General features: G+C 37.1%; 1 protein-coding gene across 1 annotated transcript in view; it reads right to left on the bottom strand.

The window, feature by feature from the left end:
- Positions 1-27,835, bottom strand: part of LOC114645279 (uncharacterized) — a 593,479-nt gene that overhangs the window by 331,257 nt on the left and 234,387 nt on the right. The window contains exon 7 of the mRNA XM_051922489.1: positions 9,102-9,231. Coding sequence (XP_051778449.1) covers positions 9,102-9,231 — 130 coding nt within the window. The remainder of the gene's footprint in view (positions 1-9,101; positions 9,232-27,835) is intronic.

Here is a 27,835-nt window from a genome sequence, read left to right as displayed (position 1 = left end):
AAATACCTGGGAGTGCAGATGGACGATAAATTGGACTGGACTGCCAATACTGATTCTCTGTGCAAGAAAGGACAGAGCTGCCTGTACTTCCTTAGAAGACTGGCATCCTTCAACATCTGCAGTAAGATGCTGCAGATGTTCTATCAGATGGTTGTGGTGAGTGCCCTCTTTTACGCAGTGGTGTGCTGGGGAGGCAGCATTAAGAAGAAGGATGCCTCACGCCTGGACAAACTGGTGAGGAAGGCAGGCTCTATTGTTGGCATAGAGCTGGACGGTTTGACATCCGTAGCAGAGCAACGGGCACTCAGCAGGCTCCTATCAATTATGGAGAATCCACTGCATCCATTAAACAGTGTCATCTCCAGACAGAGGAGCAGTTTCAGCGACAGACTGCTGTCACTGTCCTGCTCCACTGACAGACTGAGAAGATCATTCCTCCCCCAAACTATGCGACTCTTCAATTCCACCAGAGGGGGTAAACGTTGAACATTATTCAAGTTATTGTCTGTTTTTTACCTGCATTTTTTATTACTCTTTAATTTAATATTTTTTTGCTGCTGGAGTATGTGAATTTCCCCCTGGGATTAATAAAGTATCTATCTATCTATCTATCTATCTATCTATCTATCTATCTATCTATCTATCTATCTATCTATCTATCTATCTATCTATCTATTAACAGTAAATGTAGAAAATAGTAATAAAAAATTATGATTTTGTATAACTGATCCACTAAGGAAAGAATTTAATATATATTACACACCCCCGCTTAATCTTTTCAGCAACCTTGTACAAATATCAAAGTGAGGACTACAATTCCCATCAGTCAGTGAGCCGCTCCAGAAGATTTCAACATCGGCAATTGCAGCAAAGGTAGCAACTACTATGTTTTTGTGCCTCTACCACAAGCACAGTTAGAAACAGGGAAAAATATTGTATATTTTCAGTGGCTTTGGCGGTGTGTCACTTGTGACAGTAAATCTGAGATAAACTAATTGCACTACATTTTTTATTAAAGCATAGCCTTGTTTTTTTGAAAATGCCAACATTGCTTCCCATCTGCATATCATCATTAACTTTTCAATATCAATCAATGAAAAAATTGTTCAGCTGTTTTTAAAGTTGAATAAAAAGAAAATACTGGAAATTGTCTGATGGAGCCAAGTCACAATGAAACAGAATGACGCATGATTATTTATATTGCTGATGAACGTGCTGTTTTTCAGATTGTAATAAGAAGAGAACAAGGCAGTGCTTTTGAGTTAGTAAAAGAAATTAGTAACTTGTGTTTTTTGTTGGTAGATATTTGTTCAAACCCACTCTATACTGAGGCTTTGATGCTAATGGAGAGATTTTTAGCAGTTCTTAGCTTTGAATGAATCAATGTTAAAACACCTTTGTAACATTGAAGAATACGACTTTAATACAGAGTTCTGTTGCATTCTCTTTCACAACAACACCACCAAGGATTGTATGTAGGATGCTCCACAGGAAGCACCTCAAATGAACTAATAATATTAACCCCTTGTAAAATAATACAAATATTGTGTTTAAAAAATTAGTTACATATTACTTCTGATACATTTGGTTAATGGCACTATAACTGAGGCCCATTGACCTGAAAAATTTCCCGGGCAAAGCCGTATAACACAGCTAGTTTTTAGGCAATGATATTTTTGCAGCTTAACATAGTATAATGGGAGAAAAACATACTAAGAATCAAATAAAACAAGATATTGAAGTGCACAAATATATTCAGATACTTACTATGTCAAACTTATCTTTTGGTCAAGTGGTTAAGGTACGAGACAGTTATCTACAATGTCCTGGCCTCACTCCTCATTACAGACTCACTGTGTCACTTTGACAAGTCTCTTAACATATCAACTTTACACATGAAGTTTCAAGGCCAAATTTACACAAATGTACAATTAAGTCCATTATTAAAGTCAGATCATTCATGGGTCCAAGTATGTTAGTAAATTCCTATATACAATGAAAAAAAATGCAAAGTATACAAGTATATCATATACTGTACATCAAAGCACTTTAAAATGTTGCTCGCTTAATTTATGATAAGAAATTAGGAATTTGTGATTTATGACATTGTAGTAAGTACTGAGTCTGACCTCTGGTAATTTTACTGAAACCTGGCTTATAAGTTCCCTTATTAGAGGCAGAGCCATATGCTTTTAATTTTTTCCACAAATTGGTAGTGCACTAGGAATGATTTTAATGATGAACTGCAAATTGCTTTAAAAAACCTAGGCAGTTTTATGCGACCTAAGGTGCTAATAATGTAATGTGCTAAATCAGAGATACAACATTATTACAAGACCCACTAGATCATCCATGTTAAATAATATTTATAACATAACATCCTTAAACCAACTTAATCCAATCCAACTCAGCGGTGTGTTGGGCAGCACTTGGTACAAGGTACAGTAAGTTCTTTGAGCATAAATAAAGTGTATTATTATTATTATCATTACTATTTTTAAAGGGTGTAGGAACAAGCTACAATGAGAATTACTTTTTGCTGATGACATTGTGTTGTGTTCCACATGAAAAGAGGAAGAGGAGAGGAAGTTAGAAGAATGGAGAAGGGCTTTGGAAAACAGAGAATTGAAGATAAATAGGAAGAAGACAGAATATATGAGGTTTAATGATAATTAGGATTCTGAAGTTAGTCTGCAGGGAGAACTATTGAAAATGATGGATACATTTAAATATCTAGGATCAGTATTAGTCGAAGATGGAAAACTAAATGCAAAGATAACCCATAGAGTGCAATGTGTGGATGGAACAACTAGAAGAAGGTATCAGGAATATTGTACGATTGATTAATTAAAGCAAAGGTTAATGGCGCAGTTCTAAGTCCAGCAATGATGTATGGAACTGAGAAATGGGCAGTAAAGGGAGCAAAGGAGAAGAAGTTAGATGTGATAGAAATGAGAATGTTGAGATGGATGTGTGGAGTTACAAAAAAGGACAGAATAAGAAATGAGACAATTAGAGGTACTTCAAAGGTGGCATGGTATCTATAAAAGTACAGGAAAGTAGGCTGATTTGGTATGGGCATGTGATGAAGAGAGACAATGAATATGTGGGCAAAAGAATGATGGGAATGAAAGTAAAGGGGAAGAGAAAGCAAGGGAGGCCAAATCCTTCTGGTGGTCTGCTTATAATTCCAAGCTGAAAAGAAGCAGTGAGCTGACCTTTTGCTAATATCTGTGAACATATTAAAAAACAATTCATAGCTACATTTTATTTGTACTCTTAATAGACAATAGAAGCAAAGAATTATCATTCTGTTCAGGGATCTGCAATCTTTACTAAACTGCACTTTTCTCTGCTGTTTTATCCGGTTCTTCAAAACACTACCACCACCACCTGATCAAGCCACCATACTGCCACCTGTGATGCTGGAATAAAGGCAGGTGCCCCATCTGTCCATGAGACTGACTTCATCCAATCCTCTCAGATGAAGCCTGGAATTAAAGAGCAATGACTTAAGAACATTTATGTTAGGTAGAATGCCCAGTGGGAGGTGGGTTGAACTTTGGCCTTGGAACCCCTTGCAGATTTTTTTCTCCAACTTATCTGGAGTTTTATTTCATTTTTTCTGACCTCCCAGCCATCTGACCTTATCACTGGACTCAACTTTAGAGATTTACATCATGATATTGTATGTAAGGACACAACCCTTTTGCTACTTATATATTTACAGTATGTTTAAAAAGATTGTATAGATTTATTTTTTCTTTGTTACGTTTTCATTAATATTCTTTTCTAATCTTATTTGGTTTTTCTTTTCTTGTAACTTTCTCTTTAACATCTTGTAAAGCGACTTTGAGCTACATTGTTTGCATGAAAATGTGATATAGAAATAAATGCTGTTGTTGTTGAGAGAGGCCAAAGCAGAGGTGGATGAATAAAGTAAAAGAAGATATAAAAGAAGAGGACAGGACCGAGCTGTATGGAGAAAGTTAATCAAGTGCATCAACCTCACAAAGAACTGGGAAATGATTAGAGGAAGAAGAAGAAAGAACAAGCTACAATAATTTGATGGTGATGGGTTTCATTCTTTGTAAATGTATTTCAGGTAGTTGCTATCATTCCCACAAAAGTCCAAGTGAGCACAACTAATGTAATTTACACTAAAACAGCTGCAAGACAATCATTACTCAATGGTCTTGAAATTAATCCATCCATCTATCCATTATCCAACCCACTATATCCTAACTACAGGGTCACGGGGGTCTGCTGGAGCCAAACCCAGCCAACACAGGGCACAAGGCAGGAAACAAACCCTGGGTATGGCGCCAGCCCACCGCAGGGCGCACACAACCACACACACTAGGGACAATTTAGAATCGCCAATGCACCTAACCTGCATGTCTTTGGACTGTGGGAGGAAACCGGAGCACCCGGAGGAAACCCACACAGACACGGGGAGAACATGCAAACTCCACGCAGGGAGGACCCGGGAAGCGAACCCGGGTCTCCTAACTGCAAGGCAGCAGCGCTACCACTGCGCCACCCGTCTTGAAATTAATCCTCTCTTAAAATCAGTCAATCTTTAAATCTTAAAGGAGGCATTAGTAGTTTGCCCCCATTACAAAGCATATGACAACATCAACAGGACTGCAATTCCATATTTGGCTTAAAGTGTTGCAGAATCCAGTTTAAAGTAAGTAAAAAATGAGAGTGCGGTATAAATAAACATTAGGAAGAGTTTGAAAAAGACTTAGAATCAAGAATTGAAAACAACAAAGAACAAAACAAAAAAAAAGAAATGTGAAACAGACATCTGTGTTCATGAGATGAAAAGCTGTCCAGCCATAACTTGCGTTTAACATTTATCATTATATCATTTTAGTTAATTATTGAAATGTTTCTGTAGCAAGTCAGCAGTTATCTTTAAAAGTCTGTTACTGATAACTGGCAATTTGTTTTACTAAATTTGCAAAATAAATAATTTGGTATACTTCACTTATTCTTAAGATATTGTTTAAGCATCTTTGCAGTATCATGCTAGATGTAGCTGTTTCCACTAAAGCTCCTTGACATTTAGAAGGCATCTGTTCACTGTTTTAAAGACAAGCCTACTAACTTAACGTAAGATTATTATTTACTGTTTTCTTAATTTGCTGTTAATAGTAGGAGCCTTCTTATAAAATTATCATCAGAAGAATAAATGAGTTTTATCCTAAAAACAAAATATATAATTAAATTTATATGACTTTTATCAGGAATGCTGGCACAGTAGTTATCACTAAATTATCTCAGTGTGTAAGCATGAATGTGTCCTGTGATAAACAGCCATCCTTCCAGGATTAGTTTCTGCCAGATGCTGATTCGATGTAATGTTTATCTATTTGATGTTTGAGTCAATCAAGCTATAATTATGCAGAAATCATCAAGTACTATAAAGGTTTGATAAAGCAGCTGTGCAAAAATTCATCCAGTTACATTTAACTTCAGAAGCGTACATTTTGAACATGAGTGACAAACCCTTGATGAAACAGTGGAGTACCAGATATCTTTGTGTGAAGAAAATACTCATGGATTGGTTTAGGAAAAGTTCAGAATTATTAAGATATGTAACAAAACTAAGATAAATAAAGTAAAATACAAATAAATAAATAAATAAATAGGTGTTTCCATGTCTTCAACCAGTGAGTCTACAGAAGTGAATAAAAGGCAAATAACATACTGGGTTATATTGTACACTGTTCTAATTACAAGTCTGGAGCCGTACAATGCACTCGTGAGGCCATATGCAGAACACCGTGAGCCAGTTTTATTCTCCATATTATAAAAAAGACCCAACTGCACTAATAGGAACGTCCAGTAAAGAGTTACTCGTCTAATTGAAGGAGTACAGCATATGAACTACAAGAAAGACTGAAAACGTTGTGTGTTTCAAATTCTGACAAAAGTAAGCAATTGTTTTTTGGTGCCACCTATTACTTTATTATTAGTTCTTTTGCAAGATCATAGAGTCACAGTTGGCTGCAAGTAAATCTGGCACTCATGCATTGAAGCACTTATTCAAATAGAAAATGGTAAATGTATAAGTTATTGGGCAAAACAGAAAAAGGCAGAAATTTAGAGTCTTCAAACCATTTTTACTTGTCAAATCTTTTTAATGGTTTTCTTAGAAAAAGGTGTGGCTGTCGGGGACTGCAAACTGGGAAAAAATAATCCCAATTTTTAAAAACTGACGAAAGATAAATATGTTTGCACTATGTTGTGGTTAGACAAGATAAAGGAAAGAACTTCAAAAGATGTGTTAGAATTGTGCGTTCAGTGTGGCCTGCTGGGTAATGAATGGGATATGAAAGAAAAAATTGTAAATTAATTAACTTACTCCTTTTGGAAATATTACTTACATCTAATATTCATCAAGAGATGAAATTCATAAAATAAGTATATATTGAATGCCATTTAAGAAATTGGTGTTTGAAGGCCAACTGCATTCATTTCTTTGAAAGGATAAGGAGAACATTTGATGTAGGAAGGGTATGCAGGGTATAATGAACAGTAGATTTGGAAGTCTCAATTCTATACGAGAACTGTACACAGACTGAGGATACTGTTAATTGCTAGGTTGGTTCTAGTTTCAAAGAATGAAAGTAGTTTGTTCAAAAAGGGAGAAATGGCTTCTAGTTGGCCTACAGTGTAGTCCTACATAGTGAGCATTGGTCTCTCAGTCTGCTTTCATGTAAATCAGCATCTATTAAAATATATTTTTCCAAGTATAATATAAATAACACGAAGGTAGAATAGATTATTAACCAAATTAGAACAATCTTGTGCAGAAAACTTGAAAATAACACCATAGCATTTGCAATTGTTTGTTTCAACATCTTTAGTTCATTTTCTGAAAAGTTGCTTTCAGACTGAAAGTTTTAGAACTTAACAGCTTCTGCTACAGTTTTACATAATGTGTACACTCTGAACAATATATTTGCAGTATAGTTTAAATATAATTACACTGCAATTAAAACTAATTCAGTATTAAAGTACAGCATGCAGTCTTTGCAGAAATGCAGCTGAACAAGCACTTAGAAAAAGGCATGCATGTAAAATGAAGTGTTCTATAGGACTGGATCCAAGGATGGACTGGTGACATGTCCATGGAAGTTTCCTGCCTGTTTGGATAAGCTCTGGCTCCCTGTGACACTGAATTGGATTAAGAGGGGTTTAAGAATGTAATGCTATGTTATGTTATTTTATGTCATGGTGGAATAAACAAAAACAGACAAAGGAACTGGTGGCGGACTCCAACGTGCCAAGTAGCCTCTGAGACCATTCAAAGGGAGAATGTGAAAGTGGTGCAGAGATGCCAGTTTATGGGGGTTCACATTAAACAACAAACTGGACTGGTCTGACAACGCAGTGGCACTGTACAAGAAGGGCCAGAACCAGAATGTACTATGCTAAGGAGACTCTGGTCTTTTGGAGTAAACAGCAAGCTGCTGCAAATGTTCTATCAGTCCATAGTAGCCAAGGTGTTGCTTTATGTTACAGTCTCCTGGGGAAGCAACCTGAGCTAAAAAAAAAAAAAAATCCCTGAACAAACTTATCAAGAAACTCTACTCCATCACAGGGCGAACACAGTGGAAGCTGTTGCAGAAAAGAGGATGGTGGCAAAATTGGATGCCATTAGGAAAAATACCCTTCAAGAGGTGCTGTCTTGGAGTACTTTGAGCTACAGGGTCATTCCACCACGGGGTGCTAAGAAGCACATCTGGGGGGCTTTTTTGCCATCAGGCAAATCAATGCTTCCTTCCAACATACTCTTTAAGTTCATTTTGACATTTCTGCAGAATGTACATTTATTTATTTTTATTTATTTATTTACTTGTTGATTGATTGATAGCTGTGGTGGGTTGGCACACTGCCCGGGATTAGTTCCTGCCTTGTGCCCTGTGTTGGCTGGGATTGGCTCCAGCAGACCCCCGTGACCCTGTGTTCGGATTCAGCGGGTTGGAAAATGGATGGATGGATTGATTGATTGGCTGTATAATTTGTACTGTGACTCTAGAGCTGTGGAGAGAGTTTCCAGCTTTAACTTTCTAGGAGTCACCATCTCAGAGGACCTGTCCTGGGCTGACAACAACTTGGCTATAACAGGCAAAGCACAACAATGCCTCTATTTTCTCAGGAAGCTAAGGAGAGCTGACCTCCCCCAGAAGCTGCTGGTTAATTTCTATAGATGCACTATAGAGAGCATTTTAACTAACTGCATGATGGCCTGGTGTAACAGCTGCACCAAGGCTGCTAAAGAAGCCCTGCAGCGGGTCGTAAAAATAGCAGAGGCCATTATTGGGACTGAACTGACATCACTCGGACTCTCGTATAAGACTCGCTGTGTGAGAAGGGCCAAAAACATTCTCAAGGACAAAACTCATCCTGGAAATTCTTTGTTTGAGCTCCTCCCGTCTTCACTTTAGGTCAATCCGTGTGTGCACAAACAAACTAAAAAAGACCTTTTTTCCATCTGCTGTAAACTTTCTCAACTCTGAATATCCTCAGTCTGAGACCATTTTTAATGGAACATGTGCAATAAGCTATATTGGTAATGTGCAATATACTAATGTAATACAATATAGAATATGTAATGTACTATTCATTAACAGGTGCAATAACAATTTATGCTGCTGTACTTTGAGCAATAATAATTTGCTCTGGTTACTTGATCACTTAACACTGTATATGACATATTTGGAATTATCTGACTTTTCTTTAAATGCACCTTGGGGCTGTCACAAAAAGTAATTTCGTTGTGTTACACAATGACAATAAAGTGCTTGAACTTGAATATTTTTGTTTTTTATGTTTCTGCTGCTGTATGCATCTAAATTTCCTCTTAGGATGAATACAGTTTATTTTATCTTATTGTGTTATGTTATCATATCTTACCTAGTTGAGCTGTTATTGTGCAGCCACGTCTTTGTACAGGAGGCTCTATAAAAGACCTACTTCTACATCTACAGTATATAAAGCACCTGAGTCTTTTGTTTTGCCTTGCCATTTGTCTACCAATGAAGTAAACACATTTACAATATATTCAGGTTCTTTTGACTTACCTGTCAGTCTTTGTGATTTTAAAGGAGGCAAAGGAACCACAGAACTTCGAAAGCGAACTGGAATCCTGGTTACACAGTCTGCTTTATTCATTTCTGCAAAATTTTGAAATGACGGAACAATACTCCTTTCCTGCAAAAAACAAACATTGTATATGATTATATTTCTTGTTGCTGGCAGTTTTACCAGCCATCTCCGGTACAGCGTAGACACAAAATCACTACTTCAGAAGATTAGGCAGCACTTTAGAATAAGGCCTTTTATTGCTGTCCCTATTCAAGTTAATTGTATGTGCTTAGCTCAAGAAAGAACATCTTCTCCAGCCTCACAAGTCCTTGTGAGCTGACTAGTAGCATGAACGCAAAAGATGGAAGCTTTTTATTCTTAGAATTGCAATTATAATACTAGCAGAGGTAATTCTATAAGTGGTGCCCAGCAGCTACAGAGGAACACTTACTGATCCACCATATGTTGACTTTCTCCATAGTTACAGTTTAATATTTCTGTCTGTATAATTATTTTACGTAAAGTCAGTTCAAACAGAGTTTTTTTTAGCTTGTATGATGTATTTTGGATAATGTCTATTTAAAGTTAACCATGCAAAATACCTGGAATGACAAAAGAATGCAGTCAGCAAATACGCAAAGATATGACTGAGAAACACCAAGTTAAATGCTATTAATATGTGTGATTGTTATGGTAGAGAAAGGTTATACATATACAAGAATCATAATGGAATAGGAAAACGGCTATTCATATGGACATTTTAGTTTACTTTTGTCCTGAGTGAAGCACACCCTAACTTATACTGTTAATACTGTAAGTGGCCTACTATTTAAGATATGAAAGCTCAGTGTTGCAGGTTTAATGCAACCTGTGTTATTGTGATATCACAGGACTTCTGTCTTTGAATCATAATATAGCAATTAAATATGCATTATGCTACAGTATGTTACATGAATGTTTGCTGAGTTTAGTGCAAAATAATTTTTAACAAATGTCACTGAGTCCAAGGAGTGCCTTTTTATGATAGAGTGCACATTAGGCCATTCTCCGGCACCATGATGTAATGACTGAGTATAACTACCTTGAAAACTTCTGTCTTTCTAATGTGACAATGATCACCCTATAAAGGTATATAGAGTACATACTGGAATTTGTGTAATTGGAAACCACATGTTGGAAACCACAGGCTTCAGAAAGTGGAAAACATCCTGTATTATTCCTGTTCCAAAGAATCCAGGCACCTCTTCACCTAATGACTACAGAGCAGTGGTGCATATGTCTCATATCATGAGTCCTCTTATGGCAGACCACCTGGACCCACTGCAGTTTGCCTATTGGAAAAAGATTGGAGTGGAGGATGCAATTGCTAATCTGCTCCACAGGACTTATTCTCACGTGGGCAAAGCTGGCAGTACTTTGAGGATTACATTTTTTGATTTCTCCAGCGCGGTTTCAGTACCATCCAGCCATCCCTGTTAAGGGATATGCAGGTGAGTGAGTCTCTGGTGTCCTGAATAATGAACTATCTCTCAGGCAGACAGCAATTTATGAGTCTAAAGGACTGTTTTTCTGACACGGATGTGAGCAACACTGGAGCACCACAAGTAAAAGTCCTGTCTCCTTTTTTCTTCACTCTGTACACCTCCAACTATATATAAAATGCCAGGTCATGTGACTTTCAGAAATTCTCAGATGTTTCTGCACTTATGGGGTGTATTAATAAAGGAGATAAGACAGAGTAAAGAAGTCAGGAGGTGCAAAGAGAATTATCTGCATTTTCGTCAGCAAAACCAAGGAACTGGTTATTGACTTTCGCCATACCAAAAGTCCAGTCACTATTCAAGAACATGATGTAGATGTGGTCCACTCCTACAACTATTTTGGGTTCGACATTAATGAGAGCTTGGACTGGTCTCAAACACAGAGAAACTATATAAGACAGAGAAAAGTAGGCTCTTTTTCCTTAGGAGACTCTTCTTCTTCTTCTTTTGGCTGCTCCCGTTAGGGTTTACCACAGCGGTTCATCTTCTTCCATATCTTTCTGTCCTCTGCATCTTGCTCTGTTACACCCATCACCTGCATGTCCTCTCCCGCCACATCCATAAACCTTCGCTTAGGCCTTCCTCTTTTCCTCTTCCCTGGCAGCTCTATCCTTACAACAACATCATTTATTTATATAGCACATTTTCATACAAATAATGTAGCTCAAAGTGCTTTGCTTGATGAAGAAAAGAGAAAAAAAGACAAAGTAAGAATTAAAATAAAACAACACTAATTAACATAGAATAAGAGTAAGGTCCGATGGCCAGGGAGGATAGACAAAACAAGAAAACTCCAGACGGCTGGAGAGAAAAAATAAAATCTGCAGGTGTTCCAGACCATGAGACCGCCCAGCCCCCTCTGGGCATTCTACCTAACATAAATGAACAGTCCTCTTTGTATTTAGGGTTCTCATAGAAGGACTTGATGATGATGGTCATGTAGACTTCTGGCGTTTAATCCATCAATGTAGGAACATCATGGAGCTTTGATTAGGTGGGAAAACCGGGAAAAAAAAGTAGGGGTTAGTACAGATTTTAGAGCCACCATGAATAGTTATGATAATTAATTGAATATACAGAGCATCAGGATTAAACTAAAATGAAGTTATGAGAAAGCCATGTTAAAGTAATGAGTTTTTAGCAGTTTTTTAAAGGCAGGCTATTCCAGATTTTAGGTACATAACAGCAGAAGGCTGCCTCACCACTTCTTTTAAGTTTAGCTGTTGGAATTCTAAGCAGACACTCATTTGAGGATCTAAGGTTATGATCTGGAATATAAGGTGTCAGACATTCCGATATATAAGATGGAGGGAGATTATTTAAGGCTTTGTAAACCATAAGCAGTATTTTAAAGTCAAATCCTTCCTTAGCATCCTTCTCCCAATATACCCAGCATCTCTCCTCTGCACATGTCCAAACCAATGCAATCTCGCCTCTCTGACTTTGTCTCCCAACCGTCCAACTTGAGCTGACCCTCAAATGTACTCATTTCTAATCCTATCCATCTTCGTCACACCCAGTGCAAATCTTAGCATCTTTAACTCTGCTACCTGTAGCTCTGTCTCCTGCTTTCTGGTCAGTGCCACTGTCTCCAACCCATATAACATAGCTGGTCTCACTACCGTCCTGTAGACCTTCCCTTTCACTCTTGCTGATACCTGTCTGTCACAAATCACTCCTGATACTCTTCTCCACCCATTCCACCCTGCCTGCACTCTCTTTTTCACCTCTCCTCCACAATATCCATTACTCTGTACTGTTGATCCCAAGTATTTAAACTCATCCACCTTTGCCAACTCTACTCCCTGCATCCTCACCATTCCACTAACCTCCTTCTCATTTACACATATGTATTCTGTCTTGTTCCTACTGACCTTCATTCCTCTCCTCTCTAGAGCATATCTCCACCTCTCCAGGGTCTCCTCAACCTGCTCCCTACTATCGCTACAGATCACAATGTCATCAGCAAACATCATAGTCCACGGGGACTCCTGTCTAATCTCGTCTGTCAACCTGTCCATCACCATTGCAAATAAGAAAGGGCTCAGAGCCAATCCCTGATGTAATCCCACCTCCAACTTGAATGCATCCGTCACTCCTACTGCAGACCTCACCACTGTCACACTTCCCTCGTACATATCCTGTACAACTCTTACGTACTTCTCTGCCACTCCCGACTTCCTCATACAATACCACAGCTCCTCTCGAAGCACCCTGTCACATGCTTTCTCCAGGTCCACAAAGACGCAATGCAACTCCTTCTGGCCTTCTCTAAACTTCTCCATCAACGTCCTCAGAGCAAACATTGCATCTGAGGTGCTCTTTCTTGGCATGAAACCATACTGCTGCTCACTAATCATCATCTCACTTCTTAACCGAGCTTCCACTACTCTTTCCTATAACTTCATGCTTTGGCTCATCAATTTTATTCCCCTGTAGTTACTGCAGTCCTGCACATCCCCCTTATTCTTAAACATCGACACCAGTACACTTCTTCTCCACTCCTCAGGCATCCTCTCATTTTCCAAGATTCCATTAAACAATCTGGTTAAAAACTCCACTGCCATCTCTCCTAAACACTTCCATGCTTCCATATAGGTATGTCATCTGGACTAACGGCCTTTCCATTTTTCATCCTCTTCATAGCTGTCCTTACTTCCTCCTTGCTAATCCATTGCACTTCCTGATTTACCATCTCCACAACATCCAACCTCTTCTCTCTCTCGTTCTCTTCATTCATTAGCCTCTCAAAGTACTCTTTCCATCTGCTCAACACACCCTCCTCACTTGTGAGTACGTTTCCATCTTTATCCTTTATCACCCTAACCTGCTGCACATCTTTCCCAGCTCAGTCCCTCTGTCTAGCCAATCAGTACAGGTCCTTTTCTCCCTCCTTATTGTCCAACCTCTCATACAACTCATCATACGCCTTTTCTTTAGCATTCGCCACCTCTCTCTTCACTTTGCGCCTTATCTCGTTGTACTCTTGTCTACTTTCTGCATCTCTCTGACTATCCCATTTCTTCTTTGCCATCCTCTTCCTCTGTATACTCTCCTGTATTTCCTCATTCCACCACCAGGTTTCCTTTTCCTCCTTCCTCTTTCCAGATGTCATGCCAAGCACCCTTTTGCTGTCACCCTTACTACATCTGCTGTAGTTTCCCAGCTGTCTGGTAACTCTTCACTGCCACCCAGTGCCTGTCTCACCTCCTCCCTAAACTCAACCTTGCAGTCTTCCTTTTTCAACTTCCACCATTTGATCCTTGGCTCTGCCCTCACTCTCTTCCTCTTCTTGATCTCCAACGTCATTCTACAGACCACCATCCTATGCTGCTTAACTACACTTTCCCCTGCCACCACTTTGCAGTCTTCAGTCTCCTTCAGAACAACTCTTCTGCATAGGATGTAATCTACCTGTGTGCATCTTCCTCCACTCTTGTACATAACCCTATGTTTCTCCCTCTTCTTAAAATACGTATTCACCACAGCCATGTCCATCCTTTTGTCAAAATCCACTATGCTCTGACCTTCTTCATTCTTCTCCTTGACACCATACCTACCCATCACCTCCTCGTCTCCTCTGTTCCCTTCACCAACATGTCCATTGAAATCCGCTCCAATCACCACTTTCTATACCTTGGGTAAACTGTTCATCACTTCATCCAACTCACTCCAAAAATCTTCTTTCTCACCCATTGCACACCAAACTTGCGGTGCATATGCACTAACAACATTCATCATCACACCTCCAACTTCCAGCTTCATAATCATTACTCTGTCTGACACTCTTTTCACCTCTAAAACACTCTTGACATACTGTTCATTCAGAATAACTCCTACCCCATTTCTCCTTCCATCCACACCATGATAGAACAATTTGAATCCACCTCCGATCCACCTGGCCTTACTCCCCTTCCATTTAGTCTCTTGCACACACAATATATGAACCTTCCTTCTCTCCATCATATCTGCTAACTCTCTCCCTTACCAGTCATACTACCAACATTCAAAGTTCCTACCCTCAGTTCCACTCTCTTTACTTTCCTCCTCTCCTCCTGCCTCTGAACATGTCTCCCCCCCTCTTCTTCTCCTTCTTCTTCTTCCTTTAATGTGGGAAGTGACATCATTCACACTCCTATACCTCTGTGATGTGCTGGGCTGGTAAGATCACTTCAAGAAAGGCCCACTGAATCAGCACGCTAAATAAAAGGGCAAAATCAGTTATGGGATGCACTCTGGACCCCTTGGAGGTTGTAACGAAGGAGAGAATTTAAATTAAACTGAGTGCCATTGTGAACAATGCTACATGTCTTCTCTCTGACACACAAACACTGAGTACTTTCAGCCAATGAATTATTCAGCAGAAGTGTGTCAAGAAACACTCCTGGAGCTCCTTTGTACCAAAATCAATATGTCTACATAATGCTTCACTGTGACTGGGACTGCCATGCCAAACGTTTTCTTACCTTTCTCTTTAATTTTTTTTCTTTATAGTCATTCTGGTGTGTGTTCAGATCAATGTGTGTGTATATTTATTTACCTATTTATCTTCCTATTTATTATTTATTTATTTAAAGAGCTTCTGTAAAAAGCACAATTTCACCCTTGGGAGAAATAAAGTTCTGCCTATCTTTAGAATTAAAAAGGGAGTACCCAGACAAAGCTTTCAGATTGAAGAAAAATATGCAAGTTCCACGCAAACAATTTCCAACATTTAGGATAAAGATGAAATGTGAATAGTATCATACCAGTAACAGTCTGCATCAGAAATTGCAAGGTCACTAGTCTAGCTTGAAAATGGGGGAGGATTTCAGAGATGTGACACATTTCAATATGAGCATTATTGCTATAGTGTGTGTCTCAAATATACTAAAATATTAGGTATTGAAATTCAGGAATCCTTTTGCAATGACACTGGATATATTGTACATATCTTAAGGGATCTGTCCACATTTATATATATTGGTTTAGTCAGAGGTGGCTGAAGACTATGAAAACATAAGAGGAAGAAGGGATGCATTCATGGGAGATTGAGATGAAACACAATTGTTCAGCTTTTATTTACAGAGACCAAAAAAGAAAAGTACACTATAAAGCCATATTTTGAAAAAGCAATTCAGGAGTGAGAGGAGAATGATTGAATATCGCAGAGGGAAAAAATGTGGTTACCACTTGATGTGGACAAATGATATTCTACAAAAAGTATGCATCAGATTATGAAGCTGGTCAGGTATTTGTCAGTAGTCACTAATTTTTTGCATTTTCTTCTGTTCATAAGAACTTATTTTGAATCGTAAAATAAAAGTCAGAAATGTATTTTTTATTCCGAGAGCTATAAAGTTTCTGTAATGCTTTGCAAAGCATCTAGTGGTAGTGAACACTACAAAGGTGAAATATAAATAAAAGATGTAAAAATTTGTGTAAATCAAAATTAAGTATCAAAATTAGTCCTACTTTAGGGGAAAGCAGTTTTTCTGCCCCAATGCACTAACAATGCAGTGCTGATTGTCTTTTAAATATAAAAAGTCTTAAGGAAAAAGATACTGTATGTTTTTTCAGTATAATAGTTCTGGTTAATACTACGTTCTTCTGATTAAGGTAGAGAGATTAGGGAGAAAGACCTGCAAGGGTTGCAATAATTTACTCTTTATTTTAGGACATTGGTGTGTGAATATAAGATGCACAGAGTTTTCAATTGAGGGTGTTTAAGAAGCTTAGATTTGTTCAGATACTGCAGGGAATACTTGGAAACAGTGATGAGTTCAGGTTATATAAATATTGTGGAGCACAAATGACCTTGCAAACTTATTCAGAAAATAAGTTAGCAGCTGGAGTAACAATATCTGATGGGACCATTCTCAGCACGGAAGCAAAGCAAAAATATTTTGGTACTTCTAGTGCCATCCTATGCCTTTTCCTGTTTTGTAATGTGGTGAAATGGCCATTAGATGTTTGATTTTCATTGTTTAATAAAAGAAAGATAGAACTATTACATGGTCTATCTCTGTAGTACTACATCTTGCCTGAATAAGGGTCCTGAGTTGCCTCGAAAGCTTGCATATTGTAATCTTTTTAGTTAGTCATTAAAAGGTGTCATTTTGCTTGACTTTTCACTACTATGGTCTATCTCTCAAATACTTAATAATGTTATGGTGCCAAATATTCCATGTTAAAATGCTCACATTCCTGTTCTGAAATCATCTTGTTTGCTTTAGCAGAAACCATTGGAAACATTAAGGTGAAGGAAGATTTGTGTCTTCCATGTCAAAAATGAAAGGTATTTTCCATCAGATTTTTTTTTTTGGTATACTGAAATTCTAAAACATAAAAGCTAAATGCCAAATACACAGAGTCAAAGTGGCTTCATTAAACCATGTAATTAATTAATAAGTTTGGTATTTTTCAAGTAAAAGTTATTTCTTTACCAGGATTGTAGATATGAATTTGCCATGCAAAGCTGTGCTCAAAAGTTAAGCACTTTCTATAAATTTAAAGAAATATTTTTCCTGCACTGACATTTTACAAAGGAAGGTATGGGGCACGGACCTTAAAACCTTAAAAACTCACTGAATATTGACACAAAAAAATGGATGTATTCGATTTTTTTAAGCTTTTCTCTCATACCTCATAGACTTCAATGTAAAACACCAGTCCATGCAAAATATTTGTTTAAATTTATAAAAAGTGCTAAATTTTAGAACACAATTTAGAGTGGCAAATTCATATACAGGTCAAATTCTGTTACAACAAAGTGCCAGGGACCTAAAAAATATGTTATTGTAATGAAAATTTCAAAGTAATGAGATTCTGTATTTGTTGCTATAGTGCTTTCTTTAACTTGCATCCAGGCATTTGCAATCATTTCAATAGCTTCTTTCACGTTAATTCTCCTCCTGTGTACAAGTTATGCTGATGAGAATTTTTCTCAGCATTTCCTTGTGATAATACACTTTCAGAGTGTGAATGATGCCCAAATCCAATGGCTGAAGCACTGCTGTGCAACTGGGTGGGAGGAACTCAATGCGAACATTATCTAAATGTGGAAGCATGTTGTGGGCAGCACAATTATCAATCAGAAGCAGAATCATCCTTTTCTTCTTCTTCATATCCTTCTCAAGTTGTCGCAGCCAGCTACCCAAAATATCTTGAGTCATCCAAGCTTGCTGATTGCTTTATACTCACAGGGAAGGAGTGTAACGCGCTTAAAACACAGAGGATTGGTCGACTTGTCAATGATAAGAGGAATAACTTTGTGGCTGCCAGTTGAATTGCAGCAAAGTAGAACTGTCAACCTTTGTTTAGATTTTTTTCCTCCTCGCCATGGAAGAGTGCTAAAGTGCGATGCTGTAACAGCTGGTAGAAGATTCCAGTCTCATCAGCGTTGTAGATGTCTTCAGGCTCATAAATTGAAATGATTTTCCTGATTTCACCTGCACGCCATTCATTTGCTTTTTCAATTGGATCTGTAGATTCTTGTCCACAGATTGCTTTGGCTGCAATTCCAAAATGATCCCGAAAGAGAATTAGCCAACCCCAGTTGGCAGTAAAATCTACGTGGCCCAAAGAGACATATGGTGACTTTGCTTTTTCTTGAATGAGTGACCCACTAATAGGAATGTTTCTTGAACGAGAATCACTGAACCACATAAAAAACGCTTTTTCGATGTCTTCAAATGCAGCAGTTCACATTTGTTTGCACTGAAGCCCAAGGTTTGCAACCCGAGATTTTTGTTGTACTTTTACTCGGTCTTTCAAGAAAGTTGACATTGTCGAAGGCGAAATTCCAAATTCACTGGCAATGTCTTTTTTCTTTTTGCTGGAATCGAAATATGCAGAAATTTTAAGGTTTTTTTCTAATGTGAACTGTTGTCATTTGTTTTTTCGTGTCTGCCATTTATATAGGAGTGTGACAATGAGTTAAATTCCAATGGATGTTTTTCAAATATTGGAAAGCAGTAAGCAAAAGGTATCACTGAGAACCACAAAAAATAAACTCAGTGAAAAAACAATATGAGGAAAGATCAAAGAAGGAGAGAACTTTACAGTGTTTGTGTTCGGGGATCGTTGCGCACAACTGAGCTGTGACCACAGAACTAACTGCTCTGTGGATGATTCATTCAGGCATTTCAAGGTCTTTTGGGCACTTTGTTGTAATAAAAGTATCTGCTGAATGTATTCTGTAGTAACAACATTTTTATAGACTCTGTCTTATTGGGAAACTGTCGGGACTGTAATAATACTTCATTGTAATGAAAATTTCATTGTAATGATATTTGTTGTAACGGAATTTGACCATTTTTGTGAAGAAATAAGTTCAACATGAAAAATGCTGAGTTTATCCTTTGTGGTCGTCTGAGGGAATAACAGTTCGTGATAAGAGATAAATGTCCCCATTTACTTCAATAATTAAACAAAACCAAATGCACATGGACATGAAACCAAGAAAAATACTGCTTCTTAAGGGCTCTTTGCTTTCAATATGGTCAGGTTATGAAGGAGCTCCATCTCATTGACTGCTCGGTCAAGGAGTGATGCCTCATTCCAGGTGGTGGTGCTTTTATGGTCCAGGGACCAGAAAGGGCGCAGTCAGTTGCCTTCACTGGATGGTTTCTCTGCACTGTGGAGGAAAAGGAAGACAGCACAGTAGGCAGCAGCACCCCCTCTCGGCCTGCAGTGGGATTACATACCTGGGAGGAACCTGGAGGGTGACCTGCTGATGCACATGCATGACACTAATAATTCAATGTCCAATAAGTCTTGGTATGGCAATTTGTTATGTTCAGATGGGGACTGGTTATGTCATTCTTCTATCTCACTCATATTCTTTTTTGGCCCTTTAACACATCTTGGCATATTTGTACCCCATATAGTTTTACTTTTTATTATGAAAGTCAAGCTCAATTGATTTTTAGTTTTAAAAGTCTGGTCATGAAACTGAAATGTTGAGAAGAATAGGTTATTAATGCTGACTAAGTTTCATTTGAACCATAGATATTATTCTTATTAAATATTCTTATATAAATTTTAAAAAAGGGTGGTTCTTCTATTACTCTTATCACAAGTGGAATAGACCACAGTGCCCATGACCTTAAACTAAATTAAATTGGTCCAGAAATGGATAATCATCTGTTAAATGAAGCTAATAACATTGTTCAACAAACTCCATGAACTACAACAAATGAACAGAATCTGCTTATTAAGTTCACTGATGAATGCATCATGGATGTATTGAATCACATATTCCATACTGTTTATTTTATTATTTACGTAAGTATGCATCATTTCCTGCATATAATATATATAATGACTGAGAAACTGAACAGTATTAACAAAATTGGGAAAATAGACCATCTCTACTCTAAATACACATTCTCTTTGAAATAAAACAAAACATGGTTTTTTTTTTTAACTTCTAGAACTCCCGTGAGGCATTATTTGAAGGTTTATTTAAGGTAAGGATGAAAATCAGCTCAGCTCTCATTGTAGGTCAATGAAAATCAAAAAATAGTGACTGCAATACTAAATGCAGTACACATTATTTGCACCTATGTCTCAAAATGAAAATAAAATATATAATTCTAAGAAACATATAGGTAGTCAGGCACTAAGAACCATGCTAAAGAGCAGGAATTTCTGTATTTGTACATAGCCTGATCATATTTTTCTACCCATCAAATAACTTCAGTGACAGGCATCATCTTTCTCTGCTTGTCCTCATTTCAGAATTAAAATGCTCCCTTCAAAATGTAACACTGTAGAAAAAACAGCAACCACAGCAAATGAGACAGAATGAAATGACAGAAAACATGTTACCTACCACATTTTCCTACCTTTTGTTATGGAAGAAAATTAGTGGGCAAGAAAGATACTGTACCTTAATGTGGAGAAAGTTATATTGAAAAGTAATAGTGTCAAGGGCATTACAAATTATGTGTGGAGTGCCCAGTAGATACATTTGCAGCATGAATAAACTATGGCCACCTTTTTAAATGATTAAACAAAGTATCACATGAAACAGTGAATTTATCATTATTTGTAACTTCATGGTTTAAATAAATGAAACATGTTATTTACTCAACTGAAAAACAATGAAATTTCAGTGTTTTCTTGAAGAAACATAGGGTACAAAATTGTGATTGGAGTAAATGGGAACAAATGCGCCCCACCAGTTTTCAATGCCAAATATATTTAAAAGTATTTATTTACTTTAGTATACTTTAAATTAGATAGATAGATAGATAGATAGATAGATAGATAGATAGATAGATAGATAGATAGATAGATAGATAGATAGATAGATAGATAGATAGATAGATAGATTTTTTTATTTGATCGGATATACTTTGTTAATCCCCAGGGGGAAATTATAGATAAATAAATCTTTTTTATCTAACAAACTACTCATAAACACTCCCTGGGGTTAAATAATGAAAAGATTAACTTATATTGCTAAATATGACATGCCTATGTGCCCATTCCGAGACTTGGAAAATGATAAATCCTGAAGGAAATTTCAGGGTTACAGCAATAGACAAAAAAGTACAAATATACATATAGCAAGAATTATCTTAAGTATACTAACAAGATACAAATACACATATAAGGAGAACAATCGCTAAATAAATTCACAAGATGTAGGCATTTACTAAGTGTAAAGTGATTAAGATTGAATATACTTATCAGTTCCAGTTTCACAGTATGGAATGAAAATCATTGGCACAGTATATTGCATATAGCATCGTTGTAGGTTAAGATGTCTGCCAGACGAGCTCAGTACCATTCAGCACATAATACCACCTTGGCCAAGGGATGACTTACTATAGAGTCTGATGTTTGAGGTTAGAAGTGCCTTTATTTGTTCCCATGAGTAAATTTGACTTTCACAGAAGCTCTTTAAATAAATAAATAAATATATACATACATGTTGGTCTAAATCAGCGAAAGGCAACCTTTTTCGAGTTGCGGCGCACTGAATCCAAAAATTTTCTTTTGCGGCGCACCTGAGGGACTGCCCATAAATAAAGTCGTGATGACACAATCTATGGACATTCGCCAATAAAAACAGTTAATTTTACAAATTTGAAAGACATTTTATTAATAAAGGAATCAAAGGATAAATCTTAAATTTAATTAATGTGAACGTTGAGATTGTTTTTCAGCACATATTTGCTCCGCCTTCTTCTATCCGTACAGTGAGTGAGATCTTGTAACAACGAGACTTTTTAAGTCTCACGAGATGTGTTTTTGACACCGCTGGTGTTGATATTATGATGAATGGGGAACAGCGAAAATTTTAACTTGCATTCAAAATAAATACATTCGTTTATTCAACAATCTGATTAACCGTTATCTGTTTTTCCAATGTAAAATATTTTTTTTTAAACATTATCTTTTTAATCAACCAAAAGTTCAAAAACACTAGCAATTTTAAATATTTTAGAAAAGTTTCGCGGCGCCCCTAGAAAATTCCACGGCGCACCAGTGCGCTGCGGCGCACCGATTGCCCGACAGTGGTCTAAATACATGCCGGAATGACTGTAAAGCAAGACAATTCAAAATAAATAAAATGTCTGGCTTAGTAGTCACAGTCACAGTGAGGCATTATGCAGACATTTTGCTGTTGGTAGAAAGGAGCCCCAGCAGCGTTTTTTGACACACTTCTGCTGAATAATTTGTTGGCTGAAAGTCCTTGGTGCTAGTGTGTCAGAGAGAGGATGTGCAGCACTCAATTTTATTTAAATTCTCTCCTTCGCTGCGACATTCAGGGGGTCCACAATGGTCCTATAACTTAGCTTGCCCTTTTCATTTGCTTGTTGATTCACTGAGCCTCTCTTGAAGTGATGTTATGAGCACAGCACATCACAGTGTCACTTTCCATATTAAACGAATGCAGTCTCCTAAGGTAAAAGAGCTTTCTCTGCCCTTTCTTATATGGCTCCTCTGTGCTCCAAGACCAGTCCAACCTGTCATTAATGTGGGACCCCCCAAGTACTGTATTTGTAGGAGTGGACCATCTCTACATCCACTCCCTGGACAGTAAATGGACACAGAGGCTCTTTGGCAAGACAAAAGTCAATAACCAGTACCTGAGCTTTGCTGATGTTAAGATACAGACAATTCTCTTTGCACCAAGAAACAAAGTTCTCCACTGGATTCCTCCACTGTCTCGCCCCCTTTATAAATTCACCACATAAGTGCAGAATCATCTGAGAATGTCTGCAAGTGACATGACGTGGTGTTATATTTATAGTCTGAGGTGTACAGAGTGAAGAGAAAAGGAGACAGGACTGTTCTCAAGGAGGACTGAATTAGATGCAACACCTTCTGCTTACACTCAGCCCATCTGGAGTGGTGCAATTTTAACTGTGCGCCATATCAGTTTTTGAACTGCTGTGCAGGTGTTATCGGGGACAAACCTTGACGGCTGTGTTTCATTGCTTCGCGGTGCACTAGCACCCATTGCTTTACTGGGGTCTTCAATCCCAGAAACTCCTCAGCCATTGATTGTGTGTCATTTCATCATGGTGCTTAATTCTTTGTGGGATATCCCAACACCCAATGTGTCTAAGCTTCACAGGGGACATATACTGTATACACGATTACTGACTTTTATAAAGGTAAATATCTTAATTTATATTTAAATTTCATGCACTGAGATAAAAGCTTATTTTTTTAGTTCAATTTGGTTCCATTTGTGGTTCAAAAATTAGAAATTTGACTTCTTCTTCAAATGTGATATTACTTTTGCAGGGGTGTGAATTAAACAATTTTTAGAGGTGTGGAGCATAGAAAAGGTTGGGAAGCACTACTTTATGCATTTTGCTAAAGTGACAGATTCATCACAACTTTTTTGCATCATTGTAGAGTACCTGCAGAACGGGGAAGCGAGCGGTTCCTCATTATGATAAAACCTTGTTTCCACAAAAAACAAAACAAGAGCATTTGTTTTGCATAGTGCAATGCTGTAGTTAACGTCTCTAGTTAGTAGTTTTCTTCTCACAACATAATCAGATGTTCTTTTCATTCATTTTTTTGAGACAATGCACACCACAAACCTAATTGGTGTTAAGTTTTATAGGGCAGGTAAAGCAAACAGATCATATGAAATACCGTGAATCAAGGCTAATGATGTACCTATAAATTAAATGGGGTGATACAAACTGTGCAATCTACTGGCTGGTTTACATTTTATATTGACAATGTCATTTTTCTGACAATGATTGAATCAGAAAAATACAATCTAAATCTAAAAAAGGAGTAGCAAATTTCTTGTATGTACTTCAGTGCAGTTAAAGTGGCAAAAAGTAGTGGAGAAAACAATGAATCTTCAAGGAAAAACTGTCCATGGAAATTAGACACATTTGTTCTCATAATTAAAAATTAGAAGATTACTGCATCAAAGACTGAAATAATACTCATGTCATGCATTGTTTTGAAAAGAAGATACATTTTTTGCTTTAATATATTTCTAAATGGAATTATTATGTAAAGATAATTTTGACAAAATTCAGTAGTGAAGTATAAATGCAAGAAAACTATTTAATTTTAGGGTTGCTACAGGCTATTTAAGTTAGCAAAGCCTTTCAGCCAGTGACTGTACAGTGGAATCGAGCTGAGACACTCAAGTCCCCAGTGTGCTGCTTTGCACTACACAGATAGGGAACTGCTTCCGTGTGGGGTAAGATTTTCACTTTGCACAATTTGCTCTCAGCTATCTCTCATTTGAGCACCTATTATACTCTAAAAGAACTGTTCTTCAAATATCAAGAGAATTGTGGGATGAGCATGGGATCATCCTTTTGATGCTTAGCATCTGAAGTTATAATGCCATTCTCAGCAGTAATCTGACTGATACAAAACTCAAATCTGTACTCTTATTATTAAAAGGACAGCGTCAGAGCTGGGAATCCATATAATGGGAAGAAAGTGCAGTATTCCTGAGGCATTCAGCTGTGAACACTGACAAATTTTTGTTTCTGTGTCACAGTTTCAGATCGAAAATAGTACACTGGCTAAACAAAATGTGGAAGTGCATTCTCTCCCTCTACTTCTTGCTTTTTTTTTACCCGATTCGAGAAGATTTTTAAAATGATGTTCATCTGAAGCAGTTTTCTAAATGATATATATTTTTGTATTGTTGAGATGATCCATAAATCTATCAACCATAAATCATCCTGACATGGCTTTATTTACAGTTCACAACAACAAAAAGAAGTCCTAGGGTTGTATTTATTACCGCTGAAGACTTACATAGAGTGAGCACTTCTACTCCCTATATATTAAGTAAATATTTAATGAAGCTAAGGCAGAGAGACAAAAATATCAGTTACGTGTACTGCTGTCATAATTGACTAATTAATCATTTGCAATGCATTGCTGTCTGAGTGGAACTGGGGCTCACTCAATGTGTTTGCCTCTTAAAGTAAAATAATAACATTCTTTGACATATCATACATTTTCTTAATACTTCTGTAAAATAAATTCTAATTTATACAACATTAATGATAAAGTTTATAGCTGAAGAAAAAAAAAAGCTGTCCTCTAAAGTAAAATGAAAGTGAAATGAGATAGCTTATGCATCTCTGTCAATAACATCTGGCACTACAGTAATGGCTAAATTTAAAATGTAAAAGGAAAAGAATTTAGCTCTAAGAAGGTCAACTTGTGCTATAGGCAGGATTTGCTGTTCTTTTCTGTATCTAGTGGCATTGATCAAAGCCACACAAGAAGAAAGTTAAAAAGTTATTAGCAAACTGCAATAAATGACATTGTGACACTTTTGCTGTAGGGTCTAGAGCTCCTGTATTTTGGGATAATGTCTGAAACAGCCTTGTGATTCAATATAGGGCTTATTCGGGATACGAGACACATAACTCTCTAATAGCTACAATATTACTCCACTGTTGCTTGCAATAAGGAGTTGCATTCATAAATAATAATGATTGACAAGTATAATATACTCAAACTGGGAAAAAATAATCATGCTCATTTTTACAGCTTGGAGGCCTCCCAAGACACGGCAGATACATACATCTTCTTGCCAAGGGACTAATCTGGACAAGAAGGCTAAGAGTGGAATGGCTTTATAGTTTAGTGTATATTGTTCATGTACACTGTTATTATTTAAAAGCATTTATGACATACAGTATTAAAATTTCTATGCTAAGATGTTCTCTCTGGGTCACCGTATATGAATGCTTCAGAAATAATAATGTAGCTAACTTAAGGGTTATGGTAGCTCTGGATGATTTGTTTATTTGGCTGCAAGTTTAGTGAAACATGGCTGCAAGATCATTAATAGTGCTTGTGGCAGACAAATGCACAGTATATCAGTTGAAATGCAAGTCAAATTAACATTTATAGATATCCTGGATTTTAAGAGTTCTTGAAATACAGTAGATTAAAGATACCTGACTGGCAACTCTAAAACAGCCTTTTATGTCCAAGTCTAGTTGTGACGTGTCCTGTGGTAAACTGGTGCCCTGTCTAACAATGATTCCTGCCGGGAATGCACCAGCAACCTCATTCAACGGTGTGAGGTCTTTACACTCATTTATCTGAAATACATTTTAAAATGTGTCATAATCACTTCAAATTTCCTAACAATACTATGGATGGGTGAATAAAATGCATTTTGATACTCCTAGCTCATTTCTAGATAACTTAAGATGGCTTTCTTTTTGAACTGCCTGGCTTTTGATTGGCACTTTAGTTCCAAATGCATTTAAAGACATTGCCAAATGTCACTTAAAGACACTGAAAATGACAGCAAGATAACCTCAAAATCAAATTATCCAATTATGCTATTTTAAAATAGAAAGGATGCTATACAAGGAAATTTATAATTCATAATCTCAGAATCAGATGTTTCAAGTCTTAAGATGCTTTCAATATGACAAGGCAACTTTCGGTTCATATATTGTGAGTTTTGAAAATGTAAATATCTTAAGATGAACAAGAAGGCATTTGTTATACATTTAGTTTATTTCAGACATTAGTTGGATTTGGAATATTGCGAATACTGAGTTATTCTTATCTACCTCTTCTAATAGACGGCTCTAGGGGACATCCACGGTTTAGTGGGGGAGTATATACAATCATTTTTCTTTTGAAATGCTGTGGATGAAACTATTATTTTGAAAAGTTCTTGTGTGTGTGTTACTCGTGTTTTGTTAGGCTGCATTATAAAGCTGCATGTACACCACCGGTAACACATTTCAGAACACCTCAGTTTTTCCAGTTTTTCTATAAATGTAATCACTTGAAATGCAATGAATGACCTAAAATGATGAAAAGGTAAGTGGTAAATTTAAAGTTTAGATTAGCAAAAAATGAAAAAAGGAAATATCAGAATATTACAAATGGCCCTCCTTCAGGAAACAACTAATAGGTTACAACCTACAGATGTTCTGCAGCAATTAAAGTAAATTAAGCCTTGCAAGTTGAAGCAAACAATTTGCACAGGTGTCCCAGTTTCTATTGATTACTTAAATCCCCTCTGTCTATCTTAAAGCAGAGTTGAAACAGACTGTGTTACACCTTCTGAAGTACTGATTGGATAATATTGCACTGTAGAAAGTTGTAAATTCCAGTGATAATGGCAAGGAAATGGCAATTAATAAATGAAATGAGACAGAACATTATTACCCCTTAGAAATGTAGGCCTTTCATTTAGAGAAATTGCGAAAAAAACAAAACAAACAAACTCTCAGTGAGTATGGTGTCCTACATAACCCAAAGGCAATTGGACTCTGGAAGAAACTCTGATAGGAGGAGATCTGGCAGAACCAATATCACAATCCAATCAGAAGACAAGTTTCTGAGGGTCACCAGCTTGTGTGACAGGTGCCTCACAGCACAACAGCTTTAAGAACAGCTTAACAGTGGTCTAAAACGTAAGTTCCAGTTTCTGCTGTGAAGAGGAGACACAGTCAATTATCAGGCAGAAGGTTTGTTATAAACATTTTTCTGCCTAGGATTCATTAACCAGTCATTTTAAACATTCACTATAAAAACTAAGAAAGATATAGAACAAGAATGTAATTATACAGATAACGTATTACAGAAATGTTGGCTGATATGGCAGAACAGTGCTTAGCACAGTTGCTTCATGCATCCATTATCCTGGGCGTGTGTCCTGCATCCATATGGAGTTTGTATGTGCTCCCCATTTCTGCATAGATTTTTCT

The sequence above is a fragment of the Erpetoichthys calabaricus genome, chromosome 2, assembly GCF_900747795.2.
Source record: "Erpetoichthys calabaricus chromosome 2, fErpCal1.3, whole genome shotgun sequence".
NCBI lineage: Eukaryota > Metazoa > Chordata > Cladistia > Polypteriformes > Polypteridae > Erpetoichthys > Erpetoichthys calabaricus.
The sequence above is the reverse complement of the archived record's forward strand: the minus strand, read 5'-3'. Positions and strand labels throughout refer to the sequence as shown.